General features: G+C 29.2%; 1 protein-coding gene across 1 annotated transcript; it reads left to right on the forward strand.

The window, feature by feature from the left end:
• Positions 1 to 5,173: 5,173 nt before the first annotated feature.
• Positions 5,174 to 6,383, forward strand: LOC132951711 (uncharacterized). Its single transcript, XM_061023610.1, has 3 exons — positions 5,174 to 5,199; positions 5,474 to 5,794; positions 6,008 to 6,383. Exons 1-3 carry the CDS (start codon positions 5,174 to 5,176, stop codon positions 6,381 to 6,383), a joined length of 723 nt encoding a protein of 240 aa, XP_060879593.1.
• Positions 6,384 to 13,826: the final 7,443 nt, after the last annotated feature.

Here is a 13,826-nt window from a genome sequence, read left to right on the forward strand (position 1 = left end):
AGATTAGGCCCAGGTATCTTACCCTAGTTACCCTTTTTATTTTGCAACCATTATGGTTGTGTATATTATCTGTGATTTCAATTTCATCAAATGGGCTTTGACAGGAGTAAATAGAAAAAGCTATAAATTCTGTTTTATCTAAATTTAAAGTAATTTTTTTTGTATTTAGTTTTCGAATAATTTGGTTTAGTCCAGTAGATGCTTTAGCATAGACTGAGTCCCATGATGTATCAGAGTACAGTAAACATGTATCGTCTGCATATGTAAATATTGAACCATCCGTCTGCGAGTCACAAATGCTGTTAATATATATTATAAATAAAATTGGGCCTAAAACTTCCTTGAGGAACACCACAGTTAAATAAAAGTTCTTTCCCCAAAACATCATTTACCATAACCATTTGCATTCTGTCCTTTAAGTAGCTTGCAAACCAGCTTAGACTCTTATTTTTTATTCCAAAATTTGGTAAAGTTTTTAACAAGATTTTATGGTCGACAGTATCCAATGCTTTGGCGAAATCTAGGAAAATCCCTATAGTTTTATCACCACGATCCAACCCTTTATATATATGCCTAGAAACACTATAGATTGCATCCACAGTACCTACATCTGGCCTAAACCCAAATTGGTTCTTAGAGAGAAGATGATGTTTTTCCAGGAAATTCATTAATCTAGATTTCACAATTTTTTCTAAAAGTTTAGAAAAATTGCATATCATTGAAATTGGCCTATAATTACTCATACTTTCTTTGTTTCCATTTTTGAAGAGTGGTTTGACTATCGCTAGTTTAAATTTCGTTGGAAAAATACCTTCTGATAAGCTCATGTTATATATGTGTGCTAGAGGGCTAGATATAAAAACTGAAATGTTTTTTAGTAGTTTAACAGTTATTTTATCAAAGCCTGAGGCAGTGTCATCTTTTACACTGTTTATTAAATCGATTATTTCATTGCTATCGACAGGACTTAAAAACGAGGGATCAAAAGATGTTTCATATGGTTTATTAGATTCTATCGGTTCAGTACTACTAAAGTTATCTTGCAATTTCTGTCCAATGGAAGTGAAAAATTCATTAAATGTATCAGCTGCTTTTTTTGGTTCTGTTTGTGCATTTATGATTAAATCATTGACTTTAAGATGTTTTATAGTTACTTTATTTTTCACGTTACTCCCCCCTGTAATATTTTTTATTAATTTCCAAGTCAATTTGGGATTATTTGTACAAGAATTGAACTTATTTTTATAAAAGTTGATTTTAGCTAACTTAACAATTGTATTAAATTTGTTTCTGTATTTTTTGTAGTAATTAAGTAAATTTTTATTTAGAGGATTATTTTTAGACTTAAGGGAAAGTTCATTTTTTTGACGTGAAGAACATTATAGCCCGGCAGTCACCCACTCTTTAAGTCTTTTATTTTTAGATACAATTTTTTTATTAATTGTGCATGCATTTATTATACAAAGTAATTTATCATAGAACAGGTTAAGAGCCATATTTATATTGTTTTCATTGAGGACAGATTCCCATTTCTCGACTTTCATCCTATCGTTTAGGAGTTTGTAATCTATAAATTTAAATGTATCATTCGTAGAATATAAGTTATCATTGAGCGGAATTGCCGTGATTGTAGGAAAGTGATCAGATATATCGATTTGGAGAACCCCTGATTCAGTATTATCTAAAAGGTAATTGTTATTGCATTTGAGAAACATATGGTCTATACAAGAGTGTGTTTTATTATTAGGAAGTCTAGTGTACACATTAATCAATGAATGAAAGCCATTAGTAGCTAACATATCTAAGTATTCGTTATCTACATTGTCATTACCAATTATATTTACGTTCATATCACCTGCTAATAGTGTACGATCGTTAAACGAAGTATCTGGTATAATAATATTATTTAGTCGAACCAAAAATTCATTGCTATTTAATGAGGGCGATCTATAAGTACATAACAAGTTAAAAGGAGTTTTACAGTAGTTACTGATTAAGGATATTTTAAAAAAATTGGCTTCTACAAAACCATACTCAAATGAGTCTACAATTGTTAAAGTATTTCTAATAAAAACTATTATGCCGTCATTTTGATTACGTTTAATTTTTGTATAACAAATTTGAAACCCAGGTATACTATATGAACAGTTATTAATGTCATGCCATGTTTCAGTTAAAATAATCACATCTAATTGCTTAAAATTAACATCATTCTTAAAAGATAACAACAAATTATCAAAGTTTGCATTAGCACTTCTAATATTTATACAAATTACACTTAAAAACTTATTGCTAGATAAATCAAAGGTATTAGCGAACTCACTAATAGTTTCAAAATATTTAGTTTTATAATGAGTGTATGAATTAATGGCATTAAGAACAAAAATACAATACCGGTGTTACGAAAAATTAGAATATAGGATAGAGATATGTAAGTTAAACAATTAATGATAAAGCTTTTTCGTCACCAATAAGTAAAGCCTTAGAAGTTTCATCTTTTTTAACAAAGATTTTACTATTCTTAAACCAAATAAACTTGTAACCTAACTCACGTGCAGCTGATCTGGCTTTGAAGAAGATGTATTTATTTGATTGTGTCATTTGTTCATTTATGTAGATATTTTCACTAGCCCATTCCTTGTTGAGATTATGTGCCTTTAGTTTTAGTTTTCTTGCTTCAGTTATAAGCTTGTATTTATGTTCTTTGGAGTCAAGAATAGCTACAATTTTTCTAGGTTTATTACTTTGGCTTGAAAAAGTTCTGTATGCGCTACATACCGAGAGACCAACGTTTAATTTTAATGCGATGTTGTTTAATATTTCAACACAATTTTCATTTTTCTCTTCTTGGACACCCAAAATTTCAACATTGTTTTCTAAAGATTTCTGTTCGAGGTGATTTATACGTTTTGATAGATTTGACACTTCTTCGGACAATTTAATGTTTTGTTCCTTAATTAACTTATTTTCGCCTTGTAAAATTTTGATGTTAGACATAATTTCTTTTAGGTTACTATTAAAATTATCGAATTGTTTGCTCATAAATTTAACGGACTTAACTAAGACAGCAAAAGTATCATTTGAAAAGGAGCTAGTATTGACAAAAATATTAGGCGCTGTAATAGTATCTGTGTTTTTTTTTGTTTTGCAGCCAGAGCAAGACCAAGTTTCTTTTGCTGCATTAGTTAATTTCCGAAAAGATGCTTCTCTAAGGCTTGCACAGCCAAAGTGAAGAAAGTCATTGCACTTAACACATTTAATTTCGTCACCGGTATAAATATCTTCATTACAGACTAGGCACAACATTTCAAAACGAAAATTCCGAGATAGTTACGTAAACTATAGGTAGTATGAAATTAAAATACCTGCTATTCGGTTATCTAAAGTACGAACATGAACACTATTAATATGATGGACTTTGAGACACTGTAGCGATAATCAGCGAACGATCGTCTTTGCCGAGCGCAGAAACGTAACTGAATGCTTTTACATTTAATGAAGCCTCATATGCTTTACTAAATTTAAAATTATAAATTACAATTTGTGGATTTTCGCGTTTACTGGTAATTAATTGTCCAGACATTACTGTAGCTTATATTAGTTAAAACACATCAAACACTATCCATTGATCGGTGATCACTAGTCACTACTCAGTACTCAATACCGTAATATTTCTAACAAATCGAACAAACTATTGCAGTATGATATCAGATGTCAGATTAGATAATAATATCTATATCTATAAAATAATATTTTCTACGTAGATAAAGACGAATACAGGTATAAAAATTAAAAACCCACCATATAAGTTATTATATACCATAATATAGACTATTATATCTCAAAATAAACCATAGGTTCATCGTAACAAGTGTTATGATAGAATTATATTTTTTGACTTATTTTGTCGGTACACTAATATCATTACTATTATATAACAAGTAAAAACTGGAAAAAATATTATTATTTAACTCTATACTCTATACAATATATTATAGAGACTTAAAAAAATATGTAAAATTATTAAATCTTTACGTAAGGGTTCCTAAACTTTAAAATTCTATAATTTATAATTGGCGGAAAAAGGAATGACGTTTTTTCTAATTTGGCGGAAAACGGAAAGTCATTTTTGGCGGAAACTGGTGATACCCATAAAAATAATACCTTTAAAATACTATCATATTATTATAAATTTTATACAATTAGGTACTTATGAAATACATTTAACTTATTTATTTTCAAATTATTTTATACATCACTTAAAAATTATTTATATGAGTTCTTGATATGAGTTTGAACTTTCTGAAGAAGACAATAATTCTGGACTTTCAGAAAAGAGAAACTGTGTAGTTTGAGGCGTGTTTTGATTTAATGGTTGAGGCTGAATAGTATGCTGTTGGTTTGGCTGTACATTGTTTGAATATAATGGCGAAAAGTTACTTGTATATATCGATGTTGCTGAAGATGAAGTTTCTTGTTCATCAAGTAGTTGATCTAATGTACTTAAAACAGCATTTTTAAATCTACGCTGGATTTTGTTATTGAGCTTTTTAAAATCTGGTACTAAACGTTTTAAAAATAATAGTTCTGGCGGATCTTCAATTGGATTGACTTTTGAAGTAGTTTTTGATTTTAAATAGCTGATCATTGGTTCTGCAATCATTTCACTTGCCAGAACTTTTTTAATTTATTTGGTTTCTTAAACTCGTGTGAACTTGAACTTTGTTCACTATCTATTTCTTCATTCACATTTACATCTGGGTTCAACTGAAGTGTCACATCAGGTTCTTCCTCAAAATTTAAAACTTCAGATTCTTCAACATTTTTATAGGTTGTTTCATCCAAATCATCCGCAGTAAGGTTACTTGTCATAGTTTTGTGTTGCAACATATAATCTTTTAAAAACGCCATGTTATCGTATAAATACCATTTTCTTTTTTTAGTTGCACCGGACCCAGATGTAAATTTCTTTTCCTCGCGTAATTGTCTAGAAAAACGAATTACGTAAAGTTGTCCATTTGGTTTTACATTCTGAAACTATAAAGAAAAAATTTGAAGACCTTATAGTATGTTTCATCTATAATACATTAATATGTACAATAAATGAATAAAAAAAAAAAAGATGAATAAAAAAGTAATAATAATAATAAATGTATAATAATAAATAGTAATAATGATTAAAAAAGTTACACAATATGGGTACATTTAAAAATTAGAAAAAAATGTTTTATGTCAAATCAAAATGACTAAAAAATGTAATGGATTTAATTAAAAAAACTACTACGTAATATTAGAAAATTATGTCAAAAAACGAATTTTTTTTTGAATAAAATGTATATAAAAATAAAAACAATATTGTTGAGTGTGCACTAGTGTGTCACTTTTCCACAGTTTTGTATTTGTATAAAAAATGATTCATTATTATTTTATTTTAATTTATTCCTCATAATTTATGTTGTAATTAATGTTACAGTTATTTAGCGTCTGGTGAACGTTTTCAACGATTGCACTACCATTTTCATTTGGGAGCTACAACCATTGGAATAATTGTTGATTGTGTATGCTCGGCGATATGGAAATTACTATCTCCTATTTATTTGCCATCACCAAAAAAAGAAGACTGGATAAAAATAGCAAACGATTTTAATGAAATATGGAATTTTCCAAATTGTGCTGGTGCAATTGATGGTAAACATAGTTCTATTATTTGTCCTCCAGGTGCCGGATCGGAATATTACAATTATAAGGGCTATCATTCAATTGTACTACAAGCGGTAGTCAATGCTCACGCAAAGTTTGTTGTAATAGACGTTGGTGATTATGGTCGATGTAGTGACAGTGGGATTTTTAAAGAATCATTATTTGGTAAAAAATTAATTAATAATAAATTAAATTTGCCTGCACCAAAAAAAATTGACCAGAATATAAACGAAGACTTCCCTTTTGTATTTGTTGGGGACGAAGCTTACCCACTTTTATCAAACCTAATGAGGCCATTCCCTCGCAGACAGTTAACAAATGAAAAACGTATTTATAACTATCGTTTATCCCGTGCGAGGAGAATAGTAGAGTGTGCATTTGGAATAATGGTAAAACGATTTAATGTATTGGAAAATAAGATGTTAGTTGGCCCCGAGAAAGCTACTAAAATAACTCGGGCGATATGTGTGCTTCACAATTTAATTATGACAAAGGAAGTAAACCTTGCAGAAATTCATAATGAAATTGAAAATAATCATAATCAAAAAGAAATAAGAAACGAAGCAAATATTGTTCACCATAACAGATCTTCTATAGCATCTATCGAACAACGTAATAAGTTTATGGATTTTTTCAATTCAGAAAATGGTTCAGTTCCTTGGCAAGACAGATATTTAGTTTAAAAAAATAATTTTAGTTCTAACTTTTAAAATATAATGTAATTATGATAATATAAATACTTTTGACAAATTTATTTATTTTTAATATAAGGTTAAAAAGTAAGTTGAGATCCATTTTTTATTTAGTACATTTGAAGGAAGTGCTTTCATTTTATAATTATTCAATATAATTTATTACTTATTTCTATAAAAATATATTGACCAATGATCAATTTTATTTTGTCCTATTTACTTTACTAAATTATTTGTTTAATTATGTATTGTGTATCAGACATATTTCATACCATTATAATGGAAATTGAAAAAGTGAATTATTAAAAGTAAAAAAATATTAAAATTTAAAAATATTTGATAATATATTCGGCTCAGCGGCGTATATACCTACTATAACATATAGTATATGCATGCGCAGGCCGTGTCGTATTATTTTATACAATAATAAATAAAAATTTTGATTTCATATAAAAACATAAAATAGTTCAAAATAACGTAAGGTCTTGAGCAGGAAGGCGCTCAGCTGCGAAACCTAGAATTATATTATGATAAAATATTATAGGTACCTGGAGCTTTTAGTATTCTGGAGATTTCTGTCCATAATTTTTCCTGAATATCTCGATTACTATGTTGTTTATCTTTATAATTATAGATGGTAGATCTTTGTTGAACAAGTGTTATGAGTGTTTCCAGGTCTATATTTTCAGTGGTCATAGTAAAGACTGAGTAAAAAAATTAAAAATAATGTGTCATATGTTTATTATTTATTAATATATTATGTGCATATATGTTTATAATTAGTAATTACCTTTATATAGGTATACAAAATGTAAAACGTATAAACAAATTTAAAAATATATATATTAATATAAAAAACAGTTATCATATATTATTATTTATTATGAATTATAATTAATATTCTGCAACGACTGCGGTATCCAACTAGTTAACCATCTAATACCGGCCAAACTGAAGGTTTGACTGATAAAAATTGTTTTGTTTTGACTGACGGAATAGAGCATGTTCTATTTCGATACAATACGATTAGTCATGACTAGAATTGACTGAAGAGCAAAAATGTTTTGTTTTGACCATGACTTATCAGTGTGCGGGTTTGACTGAATTACATGTGTTTTATTTTTAATTAGTCATAATAAAGCTGCCTCAGTCTGCTTTAAGCAGTTTTGCTCTTTTGGTGTGCGGCCGGCCTAAGCGAAAACGTTCAGTCAGCCTATGATATTACCAAGTATATTTGATGATATTATTGTGAATAAAGTAATTTATATATAACCTATTTACGTGGAACCTTATTTTCAATTTTCAATCCTTAGCTATAAAAGTTGAACATTTTATAAATTTTCAACTACAAAATAATTATTACATTTTAAATTTGATAAATGTTGTCAAAATTCTAACTTTTAATGCTTATAAAAAAAAATTGTGCCTATGTATTTTTAATATTTGTAAGAATTTGGTAGTTTTATGGCTACCAAAAACTACCCACGACAAAAGGGGAACACTTTTGTCGTGACCTATGAGCCGCACCGCGTGTGACCCGAGGGCCAAGTCGGTGGAGCTCATAGGCTTTGTACACGCATCCGCAAGTGAATGCGGAAGATTTATTTTAAAGGAAAAAAAAGTTGTTTTAAATAAAATGAGTAGTGTTGGGTAATCGTGAGGTTTTATTCTTTTTTTTTTACATGGGCACATGGCAATTACAAAATAAATAAGGATTTTCGGCACATTTTTGTCCGGCCCACTGGAGGCGGCACACATTGGCGAAATCCATTGAAAAAGTTGGGGGGGCTACGATTTTTCTCATAAATTTTACTGAACAACTGAACAGAAATATAAAATTACTGTCCAATTATTTTTTTTTATACTTGAAATTTAATAATATAAATATTTTATAACATATATAATAATATAGTATAGGTACTGTTTAAGGAAAAAAAATACTATAAAATAACAGTCTTGTTGAATATATCTTATTACAATAAATGCTTTATTTTAAAACCATCATCCTTGAGGATTTGGAAAATTCGTTTAAAATACATTCAGTATCATAATTTTTTGTTACATCCTTCTCTATGTGAAGAATAGAAAGGTTTGTAAAGCGTTCTTGATGCATAGAAGTTCTTACCCACGTCTTTATTCTTCGTATAGCCGAAAAAGATCGCTCACATGTTGCAGAGCTGACTGGTTAGGTTAGGTTAAAATTAGGAAAAATTTCTTTTTTTATTGTTGTTTTCAAATCGTCAATGTTAAAATCGTTGTTGATTTTATTTATGCAATTTCTAGCAACAGTATCGCTCATTCTACCAATTGTTTTAATTTTGAGCCCCAACTTTTTTTGCATGTCGATGATTCGTTGATTTTTTGTGGGATAAGAAAAATGAACATATAAACTATCTAATGTATTGAATAGACATTTAGTTTCCTTAAATAATAATTAAAAATATGTAGCATATTAAATTATAATTCTATTTTACTAAATTTTACAATACTTCTTTTACACTTACTTTCACAAATTTGCACATATCGACAACAACCAAATTAACACGGTGGGCCATACAATGAGTATAAACTGCGCAAGAATATTTGTTTTGGATTTTAGCTTGTACACCATTAAATTTTCCAGCTATAACACTGGCCCCATCATATGATTGACCAATAATTTGATATAATTTTATATATTTTGTTTCATTCGACGGACGATAAAACAAATCACTATAGGACAGTGTTCGGAGTGTTCCAACTTATAATTTTAATTTTCGTATAAAATATTATGTAAAATATTATACAAACAAATGTATAGTATAAAAAATTATTATGTGTTATATTTCTTGTTTTTTAAGAATATAATACATGAAATGAAACTACGAAATTGTTATGTTTGCAAGGTTTGGGGGGGCTTGGTGGGCTTTTTTTGGGGGGGCTAAGCCCCCTCAAGCCCCCCAATTTCCGCCAATGGTGGCATACCATATTATTCATGGTGTGTCCTCACGGGGATACCGGGAAAATGTGGGTGTGGAGGCTCGTTACAGCCGGGATGTTTCATACAAAGCGGAATGGGAATAAAATAGGACCCGCGTCTTGCGACTCCTCACTGGATGACACACAGATTATATAAAGTTAGTTTTATATAATCTGTGGCCTACGTGCATGAAGGGGGGGGGGCAGGGGGAAAAATTAGACATATTACGACGTGTGGTGTACTGGTGTCCCGATGTTGACCGAAGTTGGTTGGGCAGCCTCGCCCGCCGCCCGGGCCCTCGTGAGTGTACTTAGCCCATCATGACGGCGTGACGTGGGTGTCAAACAAAACAAAAGACGGCTACACACCGAAAATGGATGGTGGTTGACTTCTTGTCGACGGTGAAAACGTGGTTGGTGACAATTATTCGCGGAGACGTCCAAGTGACGAGCGAAGAGCCGTGAAAAAAACGTTGACCAGTCGAGCCGTTGAGAGAAGTATAAGTGATTTTTATGATGGTGACGGAGATCGGCTATGGCCCGGCGTTGTTGTTGATTTGTAGTGGGGCAGGTCAGTGTCGACGTTTTACAATGATTAAATTATTAAATTTTTGGGGACAGGTTGTTCTGCCGGTGTTATGAATTTATGATGATGCTGAGCACGACCGAGGCGCCGACGGCCTTGGCGGCCTTGGCGGACACTGAACACTGGAGGTTGTGGGGGTCGGGGGATTTGTGTTACATAATACTGCGATCATTTACGCATCAGCGCGCGATACTATTATTTATAAATGGCTATTGTATTAGAGTAGGTACGCTCGGGGACTATTTTTAATAAATAATACGCTGAAAAATCCTGTGATGTTACATATTTTTCAACTGCTATTGTAACATTATATCAGGAGCTATCATCACGCTTTTTTACCCAACAAATAAAGTATTCTTGACATCCATAGAAAAAAATACTAATAAAATTGGACACTGAAAATTTTCCTAAACAGTACAAAATAAATCAAAATATTTTCAAAATTTTATCGTGTATAGAAAATTCAAATATAAACTACCAGTGAAAATTGACCTTTTGACCCAGCCCCCTCCCCCCAAAGTAAAAACTAGATTCACTTTCCTATCAGAAACGATACTGTTGAAGAAATCTAAACATTTTTACTGTCCTAAAAGGTAATGACAGACAAAAATAAAAAAACACACTTCATTGTAAAATCAATACATTCTCGCTCCGCTCAGAATCTAAAATTCAGTCAAAATTTCATGTACCTACGGTAATTTATTTAAAAGTTGCACCAAAAACCAAATTCGATTTATTCAAAAATAGATTTTGCGTAAAAATTTCCGTTTTTCCTTAATTTTTCTTGTTTTTCACGGCGTCTTTGAAAACCACTGGGAAATCTTTACTTTTGACCCCCCCCCCCCCCCAAAGTACCAACTAGATTCACTTTCCTATCAGAAAAGATACCGTTGAAGAAAATCTAAGCATTTTTACTGTCCTAAAAGGTGATGACAGACACAAAAATAAAAATTTAAAAATTAAAAAAACACACATCATTGTAAAATCAATACATTCATCGTACCACTCAGAATCTAAAACAATACGTCATACTGCGGTATATATTTCTATGCCACCGATTAGGTATAGTGCAATTCATTATATATTTATTATTTATAAGTTTTGAGTCCTTCCCGCATAGCACAATATATTAATAGGATATTCTACAAAAATTCCGATTATACCATATATACACAAACACTCCAGGAGATGCGGTAGGTATATACGGGATTAGATATTAGTTAACTGATATTATTGAATTGGAATAGAATATTCTACCCATATGGTTTTAAGATGCACTTCTCAACGGTATGTTCATTTTTGGATTATATATTATTTTATTATATTTAAATAGGTACCCTTATTGGCGTACCTACCTATTCTTATAATATAGTGATAATAGTTGTATCGTACTGAGTGATCAAAAATAAAAATTCTCAGCAGTTTTCAAAAGCACCGGAAAAAACTAAAATAAATTAAGGAAAAACGGTAATTTTTACGCAAAATCGATAATGGCTATACAATGAAGTACATGCAATTTTCACTGAATGTTTATACCTTAGCATTGTATTAGCATTTTCCTTACACGATACAATTTTCAAAATGTTTAACTTGTTTTGAGCTGTTTACGGACATTTTTAGTTTTAAATTTTTTCAATAAATATCAATAAAATGTTGTTAGTTAAAAATATAATACAAGGCTCCTATTATATTGTTACAATAGCAGTTGAAAAATATTAAAAATACATGTCACAATTTTCTTTTTTATAAGCATTTAAAGTTTGTATTTTGACACAATACGTAATAATGACGAAAATGTGAAAATTATTTTAAGTTATGAATTTGTAAAAATTGTTCTTTTTAAATCTAAGATTTGAAAATTTAATACAAAATTGCTCATAAGTTTGTTTTTCTTTATCAAAAAAGTCAAATTAAATTGTTGTGAGTGTTTGAAGTATAGATACTTGATTAAAGCAAAGTTTTTGTGACTATTAAATTTCAGTGACGCAGATTAAGGGGCTTTGCTCCCCACGGTGTATTTTACACTTTGGTTTTCTAGGACTCTAGCCCCTGTAACTATTCAATCCTAGTTACGCCCATGGATCAGCTACATAGTTGTTTATAATTATATTATATGTTAAGAATATTAATTTTGCACCATACAATGGACATTCGCTGTGCAACCGGGTTTGCGCGCTCATGATATTTTAACACCTAACCTTTAAATTATTACTAGTATTGCCTACGACCGGTTATTATTTGATTGTAATATAATTAATGCAATTTGACAACAGCTCTTTTGATTTGCACGTGCTCCTTTATTGTTTTTCTTTTCCCGTTTCAGAGTTACAAGTTTCAGTTCGTAGGTACCTATGATTTCGGTTTTCGTATTTGCGGTTCAAAACCATGTAGGTTTTTTTATTTAAATAAATTATAATAGTATGATCATGTACCTATAGTTAATAAATATTCTTTAATCTTATACTATGAGTCTAATAATAGACAATATATTATCATGGTTAATTATTTTAAATGGTCTGGGTTATTGTATTTATAAAAATGTAATAACTATCGTGTTTGGGGGTGAGCAATTGAATGTTTAAAAATTACATTCTCTACAATTACCTATATTGATTAAATATGTTAATTATTACAAATTGTATTAGTTATTAAAAATACAAGCCTTTTTTATGCAATAATTACTCCTTACTATTTTAGATCATATAAGATTATTATTATTTATCCCTAAAATGTTAGCTTTTTTTTACTCAAGTCCTAAAAATTATAATTTAATTACTTAGACCATATGATAAATTAAACCTTTATTTATTAAATTAAAATATACTAATTAATAATACAATAAAGAAGAACTACTGATCTTGTAAATTGAAAGATTCATAAATTCTTCATAGTAGGTATTATTATAATTACATATTTTCTACTCAAGCAGCTGATTATAAAAAAACAATATTAGCATTTTAAAGATTTATTATCTAAATAAAAAATACAAATAAATTAAATTAGCTTTCTGTGTTTAATGATATTATAACAGCTAAATTCACATAATATGATTGCTATTGAACATAAAATAGTCACAAATTTTTGTTACACTAATAAATAAATTATTAGTAGGTATCTATTGTACCTATTGTAAAAATATTGATTGAAAATTTAAAAAATAATTTTGAATTCTTTAAAAACTTATTAAAATACCTACCAATTATTAAAACTCAAAATTAAAAAAAAAACTATTTAATTTAAAAACAAATATTATAATGACTATGTGTTAAGTACCTACAATATTATGTCATTAATAAAATAAAATAAAATTTGAATGCTCATGCGTGATCGTTTGTGTGTGCTCACTTCGAACGTCGCACAATGCCATTAGCTTAAGAATTAGAGTGAATCGACCTATTATGAAACTTGATGGTAAAAACATTATCTGTGTTTTGTTGGAAGTTTTTTTTAGTTTTAAGTAACAAATTTTAATTAATAACACAAGAGGCTGTTATTTTTAACATTAATTTTGTTATTTATAGTTATTTAATCTATGAAAAAAAAGATAAAATTTTTGTGTATTCGTAATCACAATTTTTAATTATTAACACGAGAGGTTGTTATTTTTAATATTAATTTTGTACCTAGTGAAATTATTAAATCTGAGAAAGAAAACTACCCTATGTATAATTAAGAGTATTTTTAATATTGTATTAACCAAATATGAGACTGTATTATTAACTAATGTTTAAAATAATGTTTTTATACAAAGTAATAATTTATTATTATTATTTAAAATAAAAAGGTTTTCACAAAATAACACGTATCTGTATATATTGAAATTCCAATAAGCTGTATCAACAAAACGTATCAAAAGTAATGCAATGCAATAACACGTTTCTTAAATATCA

The sequence above is a fragment of the Metopolophium dirhodum genome, chromosome 1, assembly GCF_019925205.1.
Source record: "Metopolophium dirhodum isolate CAU chromosome 1, ASM1992520v1, whole genome shotgun sequence".
Classification (NCBI taxonomy): domain Eukaryota; kingdom Metazoa; phylum Arthropoda; class Insecta; order Hemiptera; family Aphididae; genus Metopolophium; species Metopolophium dirhodum.